We start from the raw sequence: 25,778 nt of genomic DNA, 5'->3' as shown, positions 1-25,778 counted from the left end.
ACAACTAACTGATGAGATAGTGTGATATAGGTAACTATATATAGACATATACAGATATCTATAGATATCTGTATTTTAAAGAGTGAACAGAAGTTGATTACAACCTAATAATTTGTAGCAGCAGCGATCAACTTACTTGCCCAATGCGGACACTCACTCCCACACTTATTTCTATTTAGTGGCAGGTAGCCTCTGACAGACTTTCCATGCCATCACCTTTGAAGCATTTACATCTGACTGCAAAAACAGTCCATTTGTGCTTGTTTTCATTTTCATTTCTTCTGCTCTCAATTTTTTTTCCGTTTTTTTTTTTTTTGGAACTTGCACACTGCTACTACCTCACAATTATCTTCTGCTTTTTCAAAGGAAAAATACTGAACAAAAGTCCAGAGGCTACAGAACAGTCTTTTCTCCAAAGAACGTCACGTAGGGGTTACAGCTGCACAGTACTGCAGACATCAAGGCAACAACTCAATGACATGAAAGCCACTGAAAAAGTTTCTCCGTTTTTCAGTTAAACCCAATAAACATGACATTTAAAAGGTCCACTGACATGAATACGCAATTAGTACTTCAAGCATTCCATTTTAATGTTTGAGTTTTAATTTCAAAGGCTACAAGCTGTTTCAGGGTAGAAACATATATAGTGCTGCATAAATTTGCAACTGCATTTACGCACCACTATATATGAGGGGGAACCGTTTAATGTCTTGGACACATGCTGCATAGGCACCACCTCAGAAAGCAAGGTCCATTTACATGGGCGTCCACAAGAGGGAGACCAGAGCACCAGGGAAAACAAATCTTGTTTTCCTAACCCTGCAAAGAACCCCCGCAAATACAACAGCAAGCTCTAAGATGCCAAATACAGTTTCTTGCTAAAGTTGAAGAGAAATTAAATGTATTGAAATATCTTACTGCAATCTAAAAATGTACATAGAAAGCATAGTGATAACCACACAGATAAAAGATCTGAAGAATCCTTTTGTCATTTCGAGGAACCAACCATGCAGTCATTTGCGTTTCAGCAATCTGGCTTGCAGATGATCTTCTTGTCCAAACACCTGTGAAATCCTTTTTATGGCACAATTTGCCACATGACATTTGCCCATATTAAAGATGATACTCAAGTGATAGTCAATAAATAAATAAAAATCTTAAAAGGCATATAAGGAATTTATTAATTAAGCATGATGTTTCTTCCAACTATGTTTGCTTCCAGCTATGCAGCATCTAAATAAAAAGCAAGGAATTCTTCACTGGTCTCAGGCAAATGAAGGGATTTTTTTGTTTGTTTGTTTGTTTTCATCTTTAGGTCTCCCTGCTTTTATGTTAAGGCTGGAGAAAAAGACAAAACCAAAAGATTTTTCAGTTTTCAGGGCCATTCAAAACTTTGTATGTGACATCTACACAAAGATACATCAAGAGGTTCTTATCGGCTCACTTAATCTTCATCCTGTCAAAAAAATAGGGCAAAACATAATCACAAGAGAGCAAGGTGAGTGGAACAGCCCTAAAATTTACCACTTGGAGCCTCCTACCCTGGATAACCATATGCCACGATAAAACCAGGTGATACCGTGATAGCTAGCTATCTCACTGAAAAACATCCCAAGTACCTGTCTGTTACCACTAAGCTGAATCTGTGGTGCAGAATTCACCACACTTGACAAACACACATTCTTATGTTTGAGGTCATGCTCTCAAGCAAGACAAAGTTCATCTTCCTGGAAAATTTCAGAAGAGGGAGGAAAGGAAGAGAAGATGTCTTCCATCTAGGCACAGGCTTCCTTCCATTGGGGAGATATCTACAGAAAAGTCAGTATTTCAGGTGGTGATCTTGAGAGTATAAGCTGTATGTAAAGTCTCGTAACCGGATATGTTTATTAACTAGACCAGCGTATCACTAACATTGGAAAAAAATACAGCAGGCAGAAAACAATTTAACCTTATGAGTTGAGTCTCAATCTTTTCTTATTGAGACCCCAAACCAAGGAAATGATGCTACAAGACACTAATATTTTAGTCTATTGATCTGCAAACTGAACTCTGCTTCAGATAACCAGGAAGTATTTTCAGAAGCTTTTGGAGCCAGTTGCACCTCTCCAGTGCTGTACATTAAGCTTGGAACTGAGAAATGAAGTGGTAACAGTGCATCCATAGCAACAGAAGGAAAGCTATTTGCCCCTTTTCTGGCTTATTGGGGTTTTAAGCAATGAGATGAGAAACCCTACGCAACAAGTAGTATTGAAAGAGCATACTTTAGTGTACTGTGAGCTGCAAGATACTTTTTCCAGGCACTGTCTGCTGGAGCAAGGTAGGCGAGTCCCCTACATTCTTGAAGCAGAACTTGTTAGGAGAATGGAACATACAGCTCTAGTAAGAAGGTTGGGTTGGAAACAGTGACAGCTTAGTTTCAGGTTCCCTAGTTTTAGACTTCATTTCAGATTGCCAGTTCTTGTACCTTTCTGCTTCTGAACTCTGTTTACATGATTGTTTTAAAATTAAAAAAGGCATCTGTGTAAGTTCTACAGCACACAGAGGTGGGAAGGTAGACAGCTATAAAGTTATCTTCATATGACTAGAAAAAAAACAAAGGATGTGATTATAAAAGGGATTAGCATAAAAATTAACAATGGGGATGGCAGAACTCTATGCTACGACATTCCCAATTATCCTGCCCTGTCCTCCGTCCTCCTTCATCCTCACTCCATCACATTTTTACAAGCAAGCTGGTTTAGCTGAAGACACGCACACTTTGACATAAAGTAGAAAAATAAATGAGTTATCCACACAATCAGAAACTTCTCAGGCTGTTTTCAACTTTACTTTCAAAGTGGGGGTAAAGTCTCCAGTCAAGAAATTCAATACATACAATTGAAATCTACTCCACCTTTCTAGTGAAAGGGCAATTCTCTGTCATGTAAAAAAAAACCAAACCAATTCTATGCAAATAACCCATGATAAGGATAAGCTAGTGGCAATGATAGGAAGTTTAATACACTTGTGATAGAATGTTGCTGATATAATGCTAATGGATTTCAGTGCAGGTTTTGTTTCTGTTTTACACAAAGGCTGCTCAGGTGACATTCCAGGACACCACAGTACATTGTCAGAATGCCTCTGTAAAAATAGCATCTAATGTTGCTACTGTCCCCAAGTATTTTATACCTCTGCCCAGAAACTGTGATCAACAGTTGTAAGCCTGTTGGTACCACCTTACAGCCAATACTAGCTATTTTGGTGTCTAGACTCCTTCCCCCTAACAAAAGATCTGATGAACAAGCCTCAACACTTACATTCAAAAGCCGCTCTTCCAAACTCACAGAACTCGCACATTTACCATGTTTTTGACTTCTCCCTAACTCGGATAAGAGGAGGGAAGAGATATGGACATAGCCCAGATGAACATAGTACTTTGGTAAATGTAATTTTGCATCTGATTTTTTACATTTAGTCCTGCTGTCCTGATGTTTGATGAACATAATAAAATAAGTCTTTCTGTCCTGAGTTCATAATGCTACAATAAAAAACTCTCCAAAAGGCATGAAGTACAATATAGCGTAACATCACAAGGTATTTTTTGCTCTGAAGTGGATCAAAGATCTTGACTCAATCAGTATTAAATTCCCTGATTTTCTTGCACCAGCCATAAAATGCAGTGTAGTGCACTAACTTTTCCCAGGCTATTTACCTTTACTGAAATGTACTGTTTGTCATTTGGCATGGTTAACTATCACACAATGATAATGTCAAGGTCTTTGAAATTATTATGCGGCAGTGCAGACTTACTATCTTATCAGTAGCAATAAATATCTCGCTAAAACTGAGGCATTACACAATAGCCTTATTCTGAGTACGCAACCTGAAGAGAGACCTACCTTGTGAATTGGGCAACACTGCGATGAAAATTTCCCCCTTCCATTATCATCTTCTCAAGAGGGCAAAATAGACCAAAGCTTTCATCACTAAACCATTTTTGATACTCCTTAAAACACTTCTGAATGTAAGCATATGTGAACATATGTAGGCAACTTAATATCAGACCTGAGCAGTGATGACATTTTCATGTATTCATGTACATGACAGTAGCTTCAATCTCAACTTTTAATCGTACAGTGACAAAAGACAGACAAAGGTCTAGTTCTTATAATACTCACCCTAAAAAAAAGAAAAAAAAAAAATCGAGACCTTTCTGAAGACTTTGCTTTAAACATACATGAAATTCATAACCATTTTAGAGCAGAAACACTGAAAACTTGGTCATTGACCAGGACTTAATTGTGCTAGAAATTTTAAGAGTGAGGGAAAAAAAGCCACACAAACAAAATCAAACCTCCACATATCCCATACAGAACAAGAGACAAAGAGCTTATGTCAAAATAAAGGAGGTTTCAGTCATTCACATATTTGCACCTTCTTCTAACAAAGAGCTATTGGCATGAAACGTCAACTCAAAACACTCTCCTTACTGGCAAAGCCATTAGGTTTCTTTTACTGTACTTTATGTAAACAAGAACTTGGAGGATGTCATCACTAAAATCCGTATTTACTAAACAACCTATGACATGTAACCTAGCAGCAGTAATTTAATTATCAGTTGGTCATGCCTTTTGCTTCTGCCTATAACAAAATCACGGCTTAACATTAATAAAACCAGTGTACCTTTAAGAAAGCACTGCAGGTTAAAAGAGGTTTTAAAAAAAATAGACTGCTTAAATATTTCCAGACCTTACAAAAGGATAAAGTATATAATTTACATTTTGAAACAAGAGGGAGGTGAATGATACAAGAACAAACTTCCCAAGGTAGCATTCACTTAAATGAAGCACTCAGGCTATACTAGCTCTACAAAGACTATAGAGAGCAGGTCTTACAATGCCTTCTTGTTTCACCTAGCCTTTACCTTACTTCTTGTTCGTCTTTCAAAACTCTTCAGTTAGCACTTATGCTTTGACGCACTACATTCTCATTAACAAAACTGTTTTTACAGCCATCAGTATTCAGTTCCCAATTTTGATTTAGCAAAAATATTGGAGGTTGCTCTACTTTCTCCTCGGTACTCCATCCTATTGCAAAGAAACCATCTACCTACCCACTCCTAAACCCATTTTCTTTCTTAGACTGCATTTCAAAAGAGTTTATTTCTCAGTAGTCCTTCCCTGCTCCACACACACTTCATGAATTAAACAAAAAAAATTGCAGGTTTCTGTGTATCACCTCCAGATGACATGAAATAAAAAAGCCTACTGGCTGCCCTGACAGCCCAACAGAGCAAGGATAAATACCAAACTCTACCTTACATCAAAGTTCTGCTTTGCATTCACACACATTCCAGTTGTTGGAGGACAAGAGAGAAGCTTCCTAAAATCATTCTGGTTCTTAAGTGCCGAGACAGCCAAATAATGTGAAGCTTAGTTCTTAACACCTGTGATAAGCTGATCACACAGGAAGTACTCTCACAATAATCTCAACTCACTGACAGTTCTGATGTCCTCCCACAGAACATCCTGCTTGCTCAAATGAAATGGGTGAAGTGGGACTGCAGTGCCATATAGAGGGTCTGTTTTGATCCCTTATCTTTACAGAACCTGGTTTGATGTGTTTCATCCACCTGTTTCAGAACACAGTGGAAGAAGCCCATGAGAAGCAGCAGCTGCTGCCCGAGAAGTTCTAATGATGAAGTGGTATGCAGCGATGTCAAATACTGGAAAGGAAGAAAAGGCAGCATGAAGGTTTTTGAAAAATCCAGACCTTGTCATCTAACTTCTACTTTTGTTTGGTACAAATATGACATTTCTGATTGTCACTTACAGTATCTTTTCATTTGAGAAAGACTACTATTGCAAAAGTGAAAAAACCACAACTGGACACTGTATCTGATGTATGCAAGCATAACTCATATGTTAGCACAAGGTCTTAGGAAACAAAGAGATAGCAAATAAATATTTGTATATAAAGACCAACTATGCATAACATACTCTAAGTTTATAAATAAAGTTTTGCCCTTAAAATTCCCATCTCTTCTGTCAGAATCCAGACTTTTTTTTTTTCTCCTTCAAAGTTTAGCAAAAGGCCTTTCCAAATGTAAACCTGCAGTCTTGCACTCTGGCTTACGTTTTCAAACACCCACGACAAAGTTTAATAATGCAAAGACTTCCCCCATTTTTTAAAGCAGGATGTTTATCCTGTTTATCTGATGGCAACAACATGTAATTATTTCAGAGTCTGTAGCTTTCTCTTCTTTCATGGACAATTTTTAGCCTCCCTGATAAGAATAAATGAATGGCATTTAAATTTGTTACCCGACATCAGTGGCACTTCAGCACAACTATGTTTCCTCCCTGTCTATCAGTACTATGCTCACAGTGAGATTCAGGGCCCAGAGTAATTGAATTCTACTAATGAGAACCAACAGGCCTCTGATTCTGTTCTTTTTGGAGGGCTACTCAGTCCACATATCTCAGGTAATGTGGTGAAAGAGCTGTGGTATAAAAAAATGAATTCCAGTTAGTTGAAGAACAAGCAGTTTCAATTTCACCCAAACAGTATCTTTTTCTCCAGCAGAGGGAGGACAGTTTACCCTGGGTCAGCTCAGAATTTCTTTCTTTTTGATGCAAAATGAAACATTGCATCAGACTACGCAACTACAGCCATCTCACAATGCTCTGCTTCAGACTGCTGAGACACAAAGTGGTAATTCAAGAAACACGCTGTTATTTGTTTTTAAAAGGAGCTTATAGCTCCTTTTCATCTGGATTATTCCAGATTGCACTGGAATAAATGTATTTTATTTACAGAGAAGTTTTCTTTTTCCACAGGAGGCTGTCTGTGAAAGGAATATAGCTAGATACCAACAAAAAGCTCAAAAGGAGGACATGAATTTAAATAAAGAATTAACTGATTTAACTTACATCCTTATACAGTAGAGGCAATATGATTTGGGAAAAGCAGAGGACATATTTCTTGTCCTTATACTGCAGTCTACCAAAGTATTAAGATCAGTTTTTAATCTTAAATTTATATCTTGTTCAGCTGAGGAACATACTTAAATTTGATAAAACTGATCATAATCTTATTTACTCAGATGAATGACTGTACTAGGAGAAAGAAATAGCTGGATACTAATGTTCCCTTATACAGACAGCAGCAAAGTTACAAAAAGCTAATGAAGTTACACATCATCTTAACCAACAACAGCTACGTCTATAAAGATGTCTCTGTATAATATTAAATTTTATGCTGTATTCACAGACATGGGTTTTTTTTGGTACCTGCAAGTAAGATTAGGGTCAGCATTCCTTGATAGAAGCAGTTCTACAGTCTTCAAGATGTCTTCCTCTGAAGCATGCGCAGTACATGCTGCCATCAGCACAGTGTACTTATCTGTTTTGAAACTTACAGTTAGAGAATTACATATGTAAAGGTAAATACCATGCTAATCCAGAACTTCCTTTAAAAGCCTTTACATTTCCTAGAGTTGTTAATCAGGTTCTGATACTCTGAGATATTTAGAAAAGGGTAAGAAACTTGTTTTCCTTCCAGTGAAAGTCAGTAGAAGACAAAGGCATCAGGTAAGACAAAAGCATCTGCGAAGAGAAGATATGCAGAAAGATGAGAGTGAGTGGCAGTATTAAAGCATCTACTCCTACCGAAGTTTAGGATACTTCTTAGGTACCCAAAAAAACCAGTAGGAGCTTAACTATAGATGCTTGTTTTTCAAATCTTGTCCCACACCAGTAGATTCACTCCATGTTCCTCCCCACCTCTCCCCAAAATACAGTCAAGGGAAGGAACAGCTTACAGGAATTTAACTGCAATGGATAAAAAAAAAAAAAAGCATGAAATGTATTATAAACACACAGCAACATCAATTTTAGGGAGAACAGAGGCCCATACAAAGGACAGTTGAAGTAACAAGGCTTTATTATAGGGCTTCAGGAGAAGGAAGTTAGTTTACTAGACTAGACTACTATGGTGCAGTAGTGGCAGGAGGAGGACTAAAAGTATGTTTATAGATGTGGATTTAAAGAACATCTATACAGTCCATAAAAATTCATCAGAAGGAACCAGCGTATTTGCTCCAGCTCTGAAGCCACCTGAGTGTTACATGGCACCTTTGCTCACAAATCAGAATTGTACACCACTGCTGTTTGCCCACAGAACAGGGGAGATCTCCTTTTCCCACGGTTCTCCTACAGAGATGTGGGAAGCATGACACCTCAAAGACCGTAGCGAGTTAGTTGGCCTTAGAGTCAATTAGAAGACTGCCATTTGAATAACTGCCCATTTTGCTTATTGCACAAACTCGTTCACAAGTTCAAACATGCCTTTAACAATTTGTTTTAACAAGCATAATTTTAGCTGTACCTACTCCAGACCATACCATGAAGTGTTACAACATATTTTCTAATTTGTAGAAATTTTAAGACTGTGTATGTATTAACACCTTTATTCCTCAACTGAGGTCAGATTTTATTATATTTAAACATGAGAAGTTTGTTATGTACTTCACCCCCATCTGCTCTACTTTCTTTATTTCTCACCATTTCTTGTCCTCCACCCCTCCAACCAAAGACCTTAGTTTTGCATTTAAATTAATCTGGTTTTTTAATATGCCATCTTTTAATTTTCAACTACCTCATGTAGAAGTTCTAACACACATAAATCAGTATGTTAAATGAAAAATTAAGTGTCAGAGGGTCACCTAAACTCCTGAACAGTAAGCAATCAACACTTCAGTAAATTACTTGATACACTGACAGATTGTTACTCAAAATGTTTAACCTGGTTATCAATAACAACATGAACGGAAAGACAGCAGGACTTTGAACAAAGGTAGTGATAAATACCGTTAATCTGGGAATGATATTTAGGAGGAATCTGTAGTTATATTTGCATTCAATATTTCAGGTAGTGATAAAGAGTGGGAAATTTCTGCTAGCCTACCTATAGCTCATACATGTGAGCAAGAGAAGAAGGGGAAGAAACACCTTAGAATTCTCAGTTTCTCTTTTGCAGAGAAAAACTGGTAAGAGACTGCAAAAAACATTAGTGTATGTTCAGCCTAGCCGAAAAACCCAGAAGAGCCAGTGAATTTTCTCCTCAAAGATGCTGCATTCTGATCCCATCGCATAGTGAATGCTACATCAGTTCCTTGTTCTTCACGACTACCAAAATTAAGTAACTATTTACAAAGAATGACTGAAATGTGACAAAAGTGATTAACAGTATAGCTATTATTAGGATTATAAGCATTATAGGATAATTAGTATAAGATCACTTATGTGATTGCCTGCTGATGTAAAAAAAAGCAGGAAGACTGATGACATTTAGTACCACTTTAGGATGGCACAGCTTTACTGAACACACGTGGCCTGACCTGAATCAATGCCTTGCAAGACTGTTCCAGGCTGGACAGTACTCTGCTGCGCATATGCCCTAGCTACTGTTTCCCTACACAGACTAACAGGGAAACAAGCCGAGAAACCTGATCCTAGCGAGGTGCCACTTAGTGTAAACACAGTTGGTCACACACTGAAAAAATGCCATGCATGTTGGTTAACTGGTCAGCTGAAACTGCTGCCCACAGCAGTTTCTGCCCCATTTATAGCTCTCTACAGCCATAAACACGGAACAGGTATGAACTGTAGGCAGCCACATGGAAGTTCTCTGAAGTTGGCTACAAGGGCAATAATTCGAAGGCATGATTGCTTTTCATGCAGGCAATCTACTCTAATCACATACTCTGATCAGCTGCTAAGAACTTCATGAAAATTTTCAGAGCCAGATTTGTACCATCTGCATTTCAGTCTGCTACTATTACAAATACTGACAAGTTACTGGAAAATAAGATCACTGCCTTTATGTACTTGGCAGTATCGTTTGTCGCATCAGTTTCTTCTGTATTGCAATGTGTTTTCTTGAACTTGGATAAATCTTCCAATACAATGAAAGAGAATGAAAATAACCACAGTTTAAGTAGGAAAAAGTTATTATTAAGCCATAAAAATTGACAGAGGAACTGGTGTTACTTAGAAGCTCCACTGAACTCTGGCAGAAAAAGGTGATCTAGCAACACATTGAAGAACAGTTTTCACTTAATGGAAAAATTGTGCTCTAGTTTTAGAGAAGTCCACATTAGTTTCCCACAAACTGGAAAGCTATTCCTATTGATTGGGATTCTAGCTGGTTTCTGCATGTACATACTTTGTAACAGGATCAAACAAAGGAAGTTTTAACTCTACAACTTTATCCTGGAATTCTTGAACAAGTATTTCCAAATGCCCTTTTAAAAAAGTACTTGGGGATTGGGAGATGGGGGGGGGGGGAAGACAGAAAGGACAAGAAAACCCATCAGCTGAATCCAGATTAGTTCCAAGAACACAATTTTTACTTTAAAACTACTACTTTTACTTCAATACTGTGAAAGCTAGACTAGGTCCCAGTTCCACTGTGAAGTTCGATTTTTTTCCCTATATATGTAAAAAGAGAATAAGGATAGGACAATGTCTGGTACTGATCATTATTGGCCAGTGTTCTTCATTCACATCTTACCTATTTCAAAACGTGCATTAGCACCTCTGTCCAGAAGAAGACGCACTACTGCAAAATCAGCCACACTGGCAGCACACATCAGGGGAGTCCATCCAAACTGAAAGCTAGACTCTATGCTTATACCTGTCAAAATTTAAGATACTAAAATCATAAAACTGCACCACAATAACCATGCATTTTATAAACCTCACTCTCAATATGCATCGTTACAAAGGTTACAGACTCTTTGCATTTAGTCCTACAGAGAAAAGTCTCTTATATAATTTTCATTTTTTTAATACATCTTTATCTAGAATACCAGAAAACAACTTTTAGAACTGAACCAAGTAAGCTCAGTTCTCAATCCAAGAAGTTAAGTACCACAGAAAGACTACATTGTAAGTAATAAATTTAGCTGCAAAAATAATTTCAGAGGAGTGCACAGAATCTCTGTTTTCTCCACTTATGTGCAATAGCTTTCCTCAATCAAAACGAAAAATTTTGATTCTTGCCAAGCCAAGCAGACTGCTGTGGAAGCAGGCTATTAAGATCATACTGACTAGGGTTTTCCTGCTTCACAGCTCCTTTTATTCTCTGTCTTGCAAGGCAGTTAACAAGGGGATACCGGTTTTGCATTCAGTACTAACAAAATATTATCTCAATAGAAAGAAGAAATAGAAGATTATGCAAGATTCAGTCACAATCACCAGACCTATTTGTTACTCTTTATAATAGCCATATCTTCAATTTGGGACTGGAAGTAAGCTTGCCAGACAGCCCTCCCAAATTCACCAAGAACCAAGTACCAGACCAAGATACTCATCTGACAACTTTCAAATAAAAATCCCTATACATTTTTGCAGTAAGAGGAATCATCTTTCCTTCAATCCTTCCTCAAATATTACTTCCTCTATAACAGTTTCCATCACCTGGTTCCGTATTAGTCCAACAGTGATTATGGATGATCAAAAATACTTCTTTACAAGAGACAGCTCTGAAAAAAACCAAAACTATCCTAAGAAATTTGTGACAGTTGAGCTACATGCATACCTTTTATGCAAAATGTGTATTTACTTTCCCTGCTTTAGTGACTTGTCAAAGATGTGCTCAGTGTAGCAACATAAAGTCATTAAAGCTGAGGGAGTAACAGGTCACTGCTCTGGGATTGATTCTTCAACTGTTTAAGATCACTGGAGTTGTAGAAGTGAGCAGTAAAGAGGTAATGTTCAACGAAAGCCAGGTGTTGAAGCACTCTAACGCCTCTAGCAAGCCACAGAATTTATGATCAAATCTTCTTAGTAATGCATACATCCTATCTGCAGTCCTTAATGTCACAGCACACCAGTTTGTCTGCAGTATACAAAACATTTAATTGAAGCCCACAGCCAAGTTCTACAAAGGGAGCCAGCAAGGGTCCCTTAGCAGTCATATCTGAACTTCCTTGTAGACGCGTCACCTCAAGAATTTAGAAAGTCTGATATCCAACAGCCCACTGAAGTAACACTAGCAGTAAAGGAATACGAGAAAGCTGGCACTCTGTCAGCCTTAAGAAGTCCCTTTTCCTCTTAAGAAGAAAAGCAGCCCATGTAATTAGAGCTCCCATCTAGAGCTTTTTATTTTAATACACATCTGAACAATAGTGACAAAAGATCTACTTGGCAGGCATAAAAAGATTTACTAAAACTCTTGAGAAGGTATTTTCCTCGCTGCTTTCTTTACACTTACAGCAGACAGTATTTGCCACCATGCTGGTGCTTTTCCTAAGTTCTAGAAGTAGAATGGTCTTTTTAGCAATCGAATGTCAAAGTTGTGTGAGAATCCAAAGAGTAAAAGTGAGAAAACTCGTGGGTTAAGATAAAGACCAGTTTGGTAAGTAAAGCAAAAGCTGCACACACAAGCAAAGCAAAACAAGGAATTCATTCACTACTTCCCATCGGCAGGCAGGTGTTCAGCCATCTCCAGGAAAGCAGGGCTCCATCATGCGTAACGGTTACTTGGGAAGATGAAACACCATCACTCTGAAAATCCCTCCCCTTCCTTCTTCTTCCCCCAGCTTTATATGCTGAGTATGACATCATATGGTATGGAATATCCCTTTAGTCAGTTGGGGTCAGCTGTCCCAGCCGTGTCCCCTCCCAACTCCTTGTGCACCCCCAGCCTAGTCACTGGTGCGGTGGGGTGAGGAACAGAAAAGGCCTTGACTCTGCGTAAGCACTGCTCAGCAATCATGAAAACATCCCTGTATTATCAACACTGTTTTCAGCACAAATCCAAAACATAGCCCATTACTAACTACAATGAAGAAAATTAACCAGCCAAAACCAGCACAACAACTGAAACAGTAACAGTCATGTTGCTTCTTGGCTGCATAGTTATAGGAGTTGTTGACTGAACCAGTAATGTCTCCCCTTGGTTACTACTCAGACTCTCTCATTACATGAGCTGTCTTGAAGTAAGCAGCGCTAGTTTAGCACTTAAAATGGCCCTTAAGAACTCCTACAAGGCAACAGTGAAGCCCAGAAAAAAATTTTTAATGAAAAATCAGGTCAGATCCAACAGCCAGAGAGAGGCAAGGCTGCCGCAGCTCCATGCCCCTGGGTCCAACCAGTATTGATGCTGAGCGTGTATTCCCAGCAGGCACACACATACACCACTGGCCACACCAACCAACACAGACAGACAGAGCATTCGTGAACACAGAGTGCACCAACGGTCTCATCCTGCTCCTCTCTGGGATAGATATATCTCCTCCAGCTGCTGCCATCATGGACACACGGGCCTCTGACCCCCGGTCCCACTCCTGTGGCTGGCACATCCTTTCGTTCACTCCAGCCTCTACAGTCGCTGGCACCCAGGCACAAGGGCCCTATGACAGCCCTGCGAGTCCCTTCCTCCGAGTCTGTAACTTGGGTCCCTGCCTGCCCTTGGGCCTCTCTGCTCCTCTGGGCTTGTGGAGACGGGCCTGTGATGGGCTGATGGCTTCCATGACAGGCCTGGGAGGAGCTGGGCCACGGTATTATTTGGGCTCCCCCACCTGCCATTGCCCCTCTGTGTTCCTTTGTGGGCATGAGCAGAGGAGCTTTTCAGTCACATAATCTCATGAATTATGTCTAGGAGGCAAAGCAGATACATTCTTTCTTACAATCCGAGTTACAGACGACTATTCTCCTCTTTAACCAGGAATGGGGAGAAATACATTCTGGCCCCAGATGTGCTCTACAGCAGAAACTGCATGAAGCATGTGAATAATGGCAAAGCAAAAGAACAGCAAAAGAAGAATGATGTTTTCTGTGTTTACTACAGTTTCTGCAGTACCTCTTTCACATATTTTGTTGACTATGACTAACAGTTACCGTAGAAAGGCTGTTTTTATACAGAAAAATGTAACCTCAAATTCAAAAAGGTTAACAAGCTAATGCCTGAAGAACTACAATCAACCTCTATATACAGCTTTTAATGCTAAATAATTCCACGTTTGACACAAAAAAAAGAGATCTTGAAAGACTTCCGTCTAGTTTAATAACAGCTCTTAGTATTAAAATACATTCACATTCAGACCGAATTTATCTGAGTTCTAAAATGTTTCTAAATGTTCTAAAAAAGTTCTAAAATGTTTGATTCTGGAAGACTTCTCTCTAATAGAAGTATTGATTTCTTTTAAGTCTGTCAGCACTTTGTGCTGTGGTTCCACAATACCTTTAAGTTGAGTTAAATCAGAGCTGCTGATGTCTCCCACTTATGGGCCAGCTATGGTTCTCATCTGACTAAGGGTTCAGAGTCCTAAACTGGCTGAAAAATTATTCACACCCCACCCCCAATCCCCCATAGTTTACTACTACTTTAATTCCGTGAACTGGCTCACAAAAGATCAGTTGAGCTCCAGCACTCACATAAAGATAGGAGTGTAACAGACTGCTGAATGAAAACAGGAAAGAGGATTTTACTGTAGCTATATCTTTGATCAGCCTAAACTGTCACCAGGTCATAACTGTTAATTCCAGTTGAGGAAAATGAACGTATGAACTATATGGTGTTAAGCATTTTACTCCCAAAGCAGACCAAAATGCCCAAGTCGTCTTTGAACCTGCTACTTGCTTGCATTACTTTTTATGACATGCACTTCAGAAACTTGTTCTTAGTATGTTGCTATTTTATAGGAGGGGTAAGAGAAGACATTGTGCTTGGCTCTCTCCTAAAGGAGCTCTGTAAAACTGCCTCAGCATCAAAGATTCTTAAAGCAATGGCTAAGCAAGCCAGAAGACAACATGTTCTCACTCCACCTGAAAGAATGGCCCCAGCTGTTGCTAGGAAATCCACTTCCAACACAAACCCTGAGTTTGGTCGAGCACTGGTAGTGAGCCTCCTACAAGCTCTACTGAACATACACTAAAGGCAACTTTGGAGGCAAAGATTTAATCTGACTGAGCACCGATTCTCTGAAGGACAATGTTACCTTTCTTCAGGAACACCTCCCTGTTAGAGAGGCATTGTGTTCTGCTGCTCTGCAGGACTGGATGTGTCAAAATTTACTGTTAATCATATTTTCAGGAAGTGGTAGATTCTCTTGTGATACTGCCTTGTGCATTTCAGGGGACAGGACACGAATACAGGAATCTTTGGCCTGACCTTACGCTCTTACAGATACCTATCATCATCTTACAACAGCATGGAGCTGCTCATTGTGTAGCAGGCATCAACACAGAAAATGAACTATTGCTGTTTGACTGAAATACAAGCAATTAAAAAAGGATGGCTGTAACAAAACAATTAAGCAATCTGATGCACACACATCACTAAAAACTCTACCTATAAATAAGAACATATTTTCTCAAAGCAAGACAGAAGATGTATTTCACTCACTATTACACCTCTGTGTTTCAGCCTATGCAATAGTTTTTACTTAATGTAAAAAGCAAACCATTCCCCTACTGTGGTAAGACACAGTCGTCTTCTAAAAGGGCAAGTAATGTCATTGTTTTAAAACTCAGAAAAACCCATTGCTGACTAGGAACTACTTTCTTCCAGCGATAAGACAGATTTTCCTCAGAGAACAAGCTCTTAGCTACTATATTCTGCTTGCTTGCCGAAGCAGAACTTCCTGACAATTATCACTAGGCAGGTCAACTCAGCTATGCAGTTTTTGATTGCCCTGGATGCTTCAATAAGTGATCCAATTCTCCTAACACTGAGTAACAGAAACACATTACAGACAAATACTGAGTAACAGAACAGGGAGAAAGGCTTTTAGTGTTAAGACAAACTACTTTTTAGTGACAAATGCCACATAAACCCTGTTAGACCTTTCAGAATCACAAAATCTTTGTCCAGCTGATGTTGCCAGGACAGCAGTATTACACAGGGCACATACCAGAAACTTAACAGTGCTGTGAGTGAGAAAAAAAAAAATGGAATTTCCAAACTGAGGGAGCATTAAAACAAAAGAGCCAGCCTCCTCTTCCTGCCCCCGCCCAGCAACCTTCAACACCGAAGTAAGACCACCCACTGAATTTTCACTATCAGTTTAAGCCACCTCAAATTCAGTGTTTGTAACTGATATTTTCAGATTAAACATGCATCTGAAAACAAAGAAACACCTTATTTCATAGTTCACACATTATAGTTTTCTCAGTTTTCAGGCCTCCTGACTAATGAAATAAATATAAATTAGAAGGAATTTGCTGGAATACCGCATGCTGAGTCACTGAAAAAGTAATTTCATTTTTAAAATAAGGGTTTATATCCTGTATTGGGAACATTCACATATTCCTACATGCACTCGACACATTATTTTGAAATGAGGAACTTCGAAGCTTTAGAATTCTTGCCAAGTTCAGTTAAAAATATTCAACTTCATAACCGACTTTCCTCACCAGAGTTCAAGAGTTCTTCAATTAATGACACATCACCACGAAACAGAGCCTTCTTTAACGCTTCATTCTTGTCCGCCTGCAACATTTGATCCAACTCCTAGGTAAGCAAAGAAAAGTTAAGTCAAAACCTAGTAACTGTTTCAAGGTAAAAACTACAGCTTGATTTCAGTATAAAAGCACTAATGATCTCTGTAAGGACAAAGGGGAGAAGGAGGCGGGGGAGGAGCAAAGCAAGACTCTCCTTCTTCCATCTCTGTAGACCTGTTTAGGGTCTACTGTAAAACATAAGTTTTAAATTAACTTTTCAGAAAGGTTCCATTCTCTGAAAATGTAAATATCTTCTTTCTCAAGAGATCTGCTATCCTCCTACACTGCTCTCAGTTTTTTTTAATGGTGTTTGATTCCAGTTAAGATTCCTTTTCATCTTTTGGCACTAGAAAAACATTGCAAAACAGTCCTGTACCTTTTCTGTGCATTTTACATGTTGCAAAGCACAGCGTTAAAAATATATCTATCAGACATGAAAGTTAAGAGTTTGGGGCAACATAGCTCAATGACTAGCTGTCTGGCTTAATACAGCATGAATCCACTGCTGGAAAGGGTTATTGTTCCTCTTTCCTCCTACTCCTGCGGTGGCAGAGGTATTTGTGTTGCTGCATCATAAGTGATGTGGCTGAAAAATGCCCTGACCAAAAGACTAGTTTATGCATCAGACAGTTGCCTGATTCAAGCTCCTTTCAAAAGCATCACATATTTGTTCTCTATTAAAGCTGCAGAAGCAGCTGAAGATTGCTGGTGGCATTATCTAGATTATACAAAACACTTACATACACCAATAAATGGAGGACTATTCACTAGTTTCTTTGCAGACAGAAGTGGTATGGAAAGAAGGGAAGTCATATTTCATGGTGAGTTTTGAAGTCATAACATGAGAACTCAGAATTACACAATTTTCCCCAGCACATTGTAGTCTTTCCAACAACTTTTGTAAGGATTTTAATAAGTGCTTAGTGTCTAGAAAATCAAAGGTGAGAAACAGCCAATATGATAATTTAGCCCTATTTTTGTTCTACTCAGTCAACAATTTCCAAATAACGCATATCTTTGGATAGCAACCTCAATTTAAAGATCAAGGCCCGTGAAAAACCGACTATAACCTTTAGCAAGAGTACTGCAAGTATTCAATTACTTCCATTTTCCAATTCTAACCATGAGACAAACCAATGGCTAAAAAGCCTTGCAGAATCTCCCTCTACCTCACACTACCAGATGCCTCGCACCTATTGGATGCAATAAAATCACTTAAATCTTCATGTTAGCAGAAACAGTCTCAGAGATTTAAAATACAAAACAGCTTTTTAGGCCTCCGATTGCTTTAAAATTTACTCTCATCTTGAAATAGGGACTAGGGTCTGTTATTAAGGGGGACAAGAGTGTTATAGATAAATATTAAGGTTTTATGTAAGAATACAAACCTCCAAAATTTAGGTTTTATTTACTCCTGGATTGAGGGTACACCACCATTACCCTGTGAGGAGATAATCCCAGAGGAGATGCCAGCCGCAGCCCCTCCCGAGACCACCTTCCTCAGTGAGACCCATCCAGCCCCACTCCCCTCTCCGCCGTTTCAGGCCGACGCCACCCCACCCCGAGACCACGCGGCCGCAGGCCCCTGCCCGAGGGCGCCAGGAGCGGAGAGGTTCAGCCCCACCTGCAGCTCATGCCGCACGACGCCGATATCCCAGCCGTCCTCGTCGCTGTCGCCGTCCTCGTCGCCCCCCGCCACGACGCGGGATCCCCACGGCACCGCGGCCATGGCGCCCCGCTCCGCGCGCGTCGCCTCGGCGCCGGCGGGTCACGTGGCCCGCGGCGGCCGCGCCGCTTTCCCGCGCACGAGGGCTCGGCGGCGCTGTGCGCGCGCGGCTCTCGCGGGGGCGTTAACGGCCCGTCGCGTGCGGGGTGGGTCGTGCTCCGCCGGCAGTGCCCGGGCTCCTCACAGGGCTGGAAGCGGCCCTCCCGTGAGCACCCCATTCTGGGTTGGGCAGCTGTGGTTTGTGAGGGGAAGGGGGTAGCCCGGTCCGTGCCGGTGATGACGTTACAGCCCCAGGTAAAAGAAACCAATAAAGCTTACGGTTATAAGTATATGGGAATGTAACATGGCTTACTAGTGGCCCAGCTGTTTTGTGGGGTGTTAGGTAACGCAGCAGAGCTATGTGTGACGCTGTCTCTCTAGATCTATAAATGGCATATGTGTGTAAATCCAAAGTAAAAGATAATGTTTTCTCTCTTTAATTTCTGTCGCCGTTAATACACTCAAAGTGCCACCTAACCTAATAGCAGTCAGTTACATTACTTATGTGTATATACACGCACTGTTACGTAGTCAAACGCTATGGTGGTGACAGTTACGTGGGGAAGGTTGAACAGCAGCCATGCATAATGAGCTAAACTTTTCACCCTGCTCCCTCCCACTTGGGTATATACGGGCATTACTTTCAATTTCTAATGACAGATAATAATGTCTCATCCATCACAAGGTTCACATGAAACTCTTTGAAGAACAGATGAGGAACAACATTCTGTATTTCATCCACAGGCAAAAACTGCTCTTTGAGCTTAGCGCAGGCCTTGCCCCAGTCTGAAATGAATTTGGTCTTCCACCAAACGAAAGAGAACAGAAGGGAAAAAGTCTGGTTGGAGAAGAGGCAGGTGCTAGTATGGAATGGTGAGTATAGCCCTTGTACCCATGACAGCGTAAAAGTGTAATTTTGGGGAAGTTCATTTTATCAAAAATTTCACTTGGCTTAATCAGAAGGTGACTGCGAAGCATTTCTTCCTTTTTTCTTTTTTTTTTCCCTTTTTTTTTTTTTGGTGCAATGCAATGTGTAAGCCAACTTCCACCATGTTGGGAATTTGCAGGTTAGCTAGAGCTGTGCTTAGAACATACTAAGTGCTATAAAAATTGAACTTATTAAAAAAACCCTGTGGTCTGCATATTTCAGTTGTGCACTCCTGACCTTTTGAACAGCTGTTTTTTCTGGATTTTAGATGCTTGTCTGTAAAATACGACAACCTATTTGCATAAAAGTATTATGAAAGTCAGGTTATTAACAATGAGGAACTCTGGTATAGAGCTAGCTGAACATTTTAAATTAACTCCCATGAAAGAAACTTCCAGTTCTGGAAACATGATAGAAATGCAAAAATCTTTCCTTTCACACAGCCTCCCTAGAACAAAAGATGCTAAAATTGAGTCAACTGTAATATATACCTCTATGTAAAGACTTAGCTTTATGTGCCTATTTTGGATTTACCTGCATATAATAAAGGTCTGTTTAAATTAGTAATGAAGATATAACATTTACTGGATGTAATAATTAAACATTTTTGTAGCCATGTCAGTTCTTATAGAATTGTAACTTTGATTCTCAGAGTTTTAAGTTTTCTGATCACTGGCCTGAAGATTTCTAGTATCACTTTCTGCCTGCAGAGGAAAAGTAGAATTTGTGGCATTGTCATCTAGCTTCTTTGTATCTATATGAGTCTACCAGTCCTCAACATTATAGTCTCCATATCCAGGATCAAGCTTCCATAATATTCTTTGTCTGGCTCAGCTGTGTTACAGAACATGGGCTTGCTAGTGGAATTTATATCCCTAGCTGCTGAACTCTAAAGACAACCGAGTGTGACTTTTTACAATTGACCTGACACAGTGCAAGAGAGTTGTTGCTAACTGGTGATTGTACTAGCTGTAGATTCCTTACTTTTAATACACTACTAATTATGTAGTATTTGATAGTTGTGATTTATTTGTCCTTGTTCAGGTTTCAAAGTTTGAGATGGGTTAGGGTTTTTTTCCCTTCCCTTTCCTCTGCACCATCTCATGTACAATTTAAAATGTTACAACAGACACTTCAAATGCAACCCGCATGCTGCTGCTTTGCTCAAAGGCCACCTCTCTTTAAAAAGGTCATCTTCAGTAACAGGCCTGATAGTCCCTAGTACTATTAAAAAAAACCCATTCACGGTGCAGAAGAGCCTTGCAGGCAGCGTACCTGATAGCTGTTTCAAATGTGATGCTGCTGATCGTGCAGAAGTTGATAGCAGGTGATCTCTCATTGTGTGTTTGCTTGGAACTGTAAATCAGACGTTATTATTGATGTGGACTCTCCCTCTTCTTTTTCACATTCTTCTTGCTACAATTCATTTGTGACCTTGAAGTCTGTTTTCATTTTTCAGCTAAGCAGACTCTTCGTTTTGGTTGACAGTATGGCAAGTCCTGGCTGTCATCCATATATGCCAAATACCAGTATCTTTCTACTTACTCTGGTAGGAGCAGTTCCCAACATCTTTTCCTCATTGCTGTGCAGTACTCATTTTACATGCAGAAGGCAATTACAGAATCGCTCAAGCTGGGAAAACATCTCAGAATAATTTCCTGAGATGGGGCATCAGAACAAGCACTAAAAGCCAACTCTAAAATACCTAATCTGTGTGTAGCGTAGCTCCATGTACTCCATAGCATGTCAGCCTATACTAAACATACCTGTTAAAAATACAGTGAATAGTAAGAATAGCAGTCACTGGATGCAGTAAATAACAGTATTCTTGTAAGAACCTATTTTTGCTCTGAATAATAGAACTTCCTTAATACACTTTCCATCTGTCTTCAGTCACCCTCCTTGCCGGCCATACTTTCATTTAGACTTCAACTTGTTTTTATTCATCAGCTGACTTTTAATCTTCTCTCATTACTTCTTTATTAATAGATTTCATTAGTTGTCTGAATTTCTTCTGTATTTTTATGTATACCTCACGTTTTGTCTTGAGTGGGACTGATGTATGTATAGCCAAAAAGTTTTATTTAAATATGGTTGCCAAAATATTCCAGAATATTTTAACTGGTTCAGTTTCCTCTGTTTCAGACCAAAAGGCTGAATCAGCAAATATTTAAGGGCTTTGATGTTGGGAAAGGAGGATTCTCGGGAGGAGAATCAGAATTGGTAAATGTTTAAAGAGAATGACTCTGTAGACCTTAACTACTGCAATAACGTTCTACTAACAATACAGCAGCTAATACTTTAGAGGTTTAACAGCAATAGCATTTTGGTGGAATTCTACATAGTTCTCTATTACAGCTACCAGTTTGAGTAACAGTCTATGCCCTTTCAGCATTATTCTTACATAATTTTCATCTGTGGTAACATTACTTAGAGTAAAAACTCAGTGATTCATTATCTTAATGTTAGCTAGATATTAAGTAGAACTTAAATGAACTGTGGGACAACTGATAAAAGGTCTTGAACCCATTCCTTTCATGTTCTTCTAATTTATTCATGCAGAGGAGGAAAGAAGTCCTTGCGCAAGCAATGGGCACTCCAGAAAGAAGGCAATTTAGTAAGAGATTCTCATTCCCAGGGAGGTTTAGAAACTCTGGGTCTACTGAATTGACAAATTACCAGTAAATTTTCAGCTGGGGGATGGTGAAGTACCAGCTGTACCAGTTCCATGATTAAGGGCAGGACATTGTACAGGAATTTGCATAATTTGCAAAAAGTCCCATAAAGTAGCACAGGTGATTGCAATTTCACAGGTTACATTCATGAAACAAATGGGAAACAAAGTACTTCATAGGAGTTTAGCTTGTCCTGGATGAATTTTCAGCTGACTTGTATGTACCTGTAGCATCTCTTATTTCTAAGGTATTTCAAGTATAAAGAAGGAGTAATATTACAAACTTTCACTCCAGACTGTAAGGCATTTATTCTGTAAAAAGCACTGAAGTGATCTGTGTAATCACAGATGTGTGTGTGTAATCAGCCTTTGTGTTAAACCAGTTTTAGTTTTGCCATCCTGAAATTTTGTTATGAGCTGCTGTACTACAGCAAATTGAGTTATTCATAGTTATTTCGGTCATTGTTCTAATGGACTTACAATAGATGGAAAGCATTTAATTTCAGCTATTTTGCTTCATAATAATAATAATTCATTTTTTTACAGCTGTGTTCATCCTCTCCACTTTGCCAAATCTCTCTGGATGGTACATGATGTAAAACTTTCAATCTGCTGCCAAAAGCTTGAGTATAAATCGCATACCGACTGTTTTCCTGTTCATAAAATTTGTTTGTTTTCTGGTAGAAGCCTTAAATCATTGTCAAAATGAGACCACATAAACTAATCGGTGGGGAATTCATGGGTGTGGTGTAAACCTGAATCCTTTTCAGGACCTCCTAGCTGCCAGTGTCATGAAAATATTTTATTATTACAGTAATATATAAAAAACCTAGAACAGGAATTAGGATGTTGAAGATTCTTTCTTTTTTTAGTGTCAGTCAGGCACATTTAGCTTCGTTCCATATAACTTAGAAGCTTTGGTCTGTATAGCAAGTCCATGTCAGAATGATTCCTGCTATTACTAGATGCATCCTCTCTGATAAAAACTCCTCATTCCTCCACTATCTCTACTCCGTTCTACACTACTTCTTCCCCTTAATCTTGACTGGCAGTACTCCCACTTCGTTATCATGTTGCTGAATGGTGAGTACCTTCTTGTTTCAGCCTGTTCACTCTCTGCTGATCCTCAGGTGGCCACTTCTAATAGTAATGCCTGTCTCTTGGAAATTCAAATGTTTGAGTATACTAATGGCTGTTTATATGATCAAGTGGTGCTTTGAACTTCCTACCCCATTTACCTTTTATTCTGATATATCACTTTATCTTATCATTTTTATCAAGATTAAAGATTATCCAGATATTTCAGTATATTCACATATATAATATTTTTGTCAGTCGCCACATTCTTACTTCGCTCTGACCAGTTTAGAAAGAATATGGCTTCTTGGAAAAGCGATTGAATCAAAAGCTCTTTTTGCTTTATTGTGTTTGGTGGAGGTTTTTTTCCTTCTTTTCTTAGCAAAACGTGCAATCTAATTGTCATTTTTGCATACTGAACCGCCTTGCTATCATAGGTTTACCACAAGATATTAAGTCTCTGATTATCTCTTATTTTTATGGCTGCGTCGGCTGCTCATCAGTAGTCTCTGGGCATTGTGAGAACTCCCACATGTATACTGTCTTCTTGGACATGTTTTGCTTGAGTTTGTTTAAAGTCAGGATGGTGTTTTACGTTATTGTCTGTGATGCTGGCTCTCCAAAGCGTTACTAGTAATTCAGAGCTCCTAAAGCTTCACAGCCTCTCTTCTGAGAGGAAATGTTCAGCCCTTCACTGACTTCCTAGGATGTGCTAACTGAACTTTGCTACTGATTCCTTTTATCTCATTCATCTCTTCCAGCAAAGTCAGCATCTCCTTTACATCTGCTTTAAGCTCTTCTCTTCGAGGGTAATTGTGATACTGTCCACATCCCCAGTGGTATGAACTAAAATTGTTACAAATGCCAACATTTGGAACATGAGAACATGCCCTGTGGGAAAACTATACAAAGATGTTGCACTGTTTTCCAGCTATCTTCTACTTGCATTCTTATGCTACTCTCCAAACTTTTGTCCAGAAGTGTCTAGCTATGGAAGAGACTTTTATGATCATTTCCGGGTAGTCTGTCACAGCTGGCCCAATAATGGGAAGCCATAAGACTTCCTTGTTGGCCAGGTGGGAGCAGTTATGCACTGGGGATGCCCTGACTGTTTGGCTGTCTAAAGCAATGACTACTGAGACTGCAGAGGAAGGTTCCTTCCCTCTAGTAAATCCCCATTTAAATGGCCATAGTCCAGCCTCCTGTGTGCCCATATTGAATCATATTGTTACATAAGATCCTGTACGTGTATCTGCATCTTTTTCTCCCCAAGTCTCTAACCACTGATATAACTCCTTCGTTCAAGTTGCTGTTGCCATAGATATAACGATTCTCTTGTTACAAAACCCTTTTATTAGTCCCATTAGTTTCAGTGCATGAAATCTCAGAACTATCAACAGGCACTAGTATATTAAAAACCATACCTCCTGTCTAATTTGTGGAGTAAAATCCTCAGCAGTTCCTATTCACTTAGATACTGTAAAAATGCCCTGAGTCTTAATCATCCTATATACCGGAACTATTCAGGTTATCGAAGATATGGTTTCTTCACTGTTAATGCGGATGTATAAGCTGCCAAAACAGCTATTCGCTCTAGATTTCTTTCTCATAACGCTTTCCTACAAAACTTATCTTGCACTAAACTTGTGGAATCTCAATTGCCTGGCTATAAGGCTCTGCAGTGAACAGATTTGCTTCTGTCCCATATAATTCTTTCCTATGTTCCTCCTTGAAATACCCATTCCTTTAACCAGATCATCCAAACTATCATGGAATGTATCTGAAATCCAGATGTATATGGGGGGAAAAATGGGGCCATATGGCTTGCACTAATGATCCATGACCATAGATTTCCTTGGCCACATCAGCCAATCGTAATAAACCTCCGATTAACCCCTTGGCTAACTTTCTGCAAAATCTCCACAGTCCCTTTTGGCAGTGAGCTCAGACTTCTCATTTCAAGTAGATGGGTTTTTGTAATAGGCAAATGTCCCTCTGTGAGTTGAGCCACTTTCAGGTAGATAGCCTAGTAGTCAAGAGCATTGTCTCCCCACTGAACTGTTTCATCATTTGTTAATATCTCTACTTAAAAGCGTATGTTAAGTAGCCTTATTTTGGTTACCACTTGGCATTATGTCAAAGAGACATTGAGGTGTATTGATTAACACCATGGGAATAGTGTGAGGATTGTGGGCTACAATATGGATATATCTATCACAAGTGGACAAGTGATGTGTCATAACTTGGAGAAGAGAGGGGAATGGTAATTTTCAGTGATGGGGACCTATTTCTCTGATGTTGTTGCTGTACCAGTTGGTCCTGTCAGAGGGATGTTCCCCTGTGATAACTTCATAGTCATTGTTTTTAACAGAAAAACAATCCTTTGCTCAATTGGGATAGCACTCTGTGGTAGTCTTTTTCCACCCTTGTAATCCTCTATTGTCCTAAATTTTGTGAATTGTATTCCCAAGCTAAATACTTTATTGTCCTTTCCCATAGAATGGAAAAAACTTAACTTGTAGGTGCTTTAATATTTTTTAATCAACTACTTGTTCCTTTAGAAAAGTTTTATATTTTCCACATAATTCAATGAATTTGATTTTGGAGGGGAGAACAAAAATCCCCATCCTCTCTTTCCAATTAGAGCTACTTACTGAATTACATTAATATCACAATATTTAAAATCCTTCCTTTTTCCTGTGGGTTGGCTCTTCCTAGCCCTTTGTATTTATGCTGCTTATGGCAGTTGCTTGTTTACATCCAGAGTTTTGACATCAGAAATTTTACTTGATGAACCTATGTAAATGCAGACCTCCTACCAAACAGGCAAAGTGTATGTTT

General features: G+C 39.3%; 1 protein-coding gene across 1 annotated transcript in view; it reads right to left on the bottom strand.

Annotated features, from left to right (window-relative positions):
* The window catches only part of ASZ1 (ankyrin repeat, SAM and basic leucine zipper domain containing 1), a 41,513-nt gene extending 23,291 nt beyond the window's left edge, over nucleotides 1-18,222 (bottom strand). Inside the window, exons 1-4 of the mRNA XM_075151393.1 lie at nucleotides 18,118-18,222; nucleotides 16,407-16,503; nucleotides 10,558-10,680; nucleotides 7,275-7,386 (exon numbers count right to left, since the gene is read on the bottom strand). Of these exons, the coding sequence (XP_075007494.1) occupies nucleotides 7,275-7,386; nucleotides 10,558-10,680; nucleotides 16,407-16,503; nucleotides 18,118-18,222 (437 nt within the window). The remainder of the gene's footprint in view (nucleotides 1-7,274; nucleotides 7,387-10,557; nucleotides 10,681-16,406; nucleotides 16,504-18,117) is intronic.
* Between the last annotated feature and the right edge of the window lie 7,556 nt (nucleotides 18,223-25,778).

Source organism: Calonectris borealis, chromosome 1, assembly GCF_964195595.1.
Source record: "Calonectris borealis chromosome 1, bCalBor7.hap1.2, whole genome shotgun sequence".
Lineage (NCBI taxonomy): Eukaryota > Metazoa > Chordata > Aves > Procellariiformes > Procellariidae > Calonectris > Calonectris borealis.
This window is presented reverse-complemented; position numbering and strand designations above follow the sequence as displayed.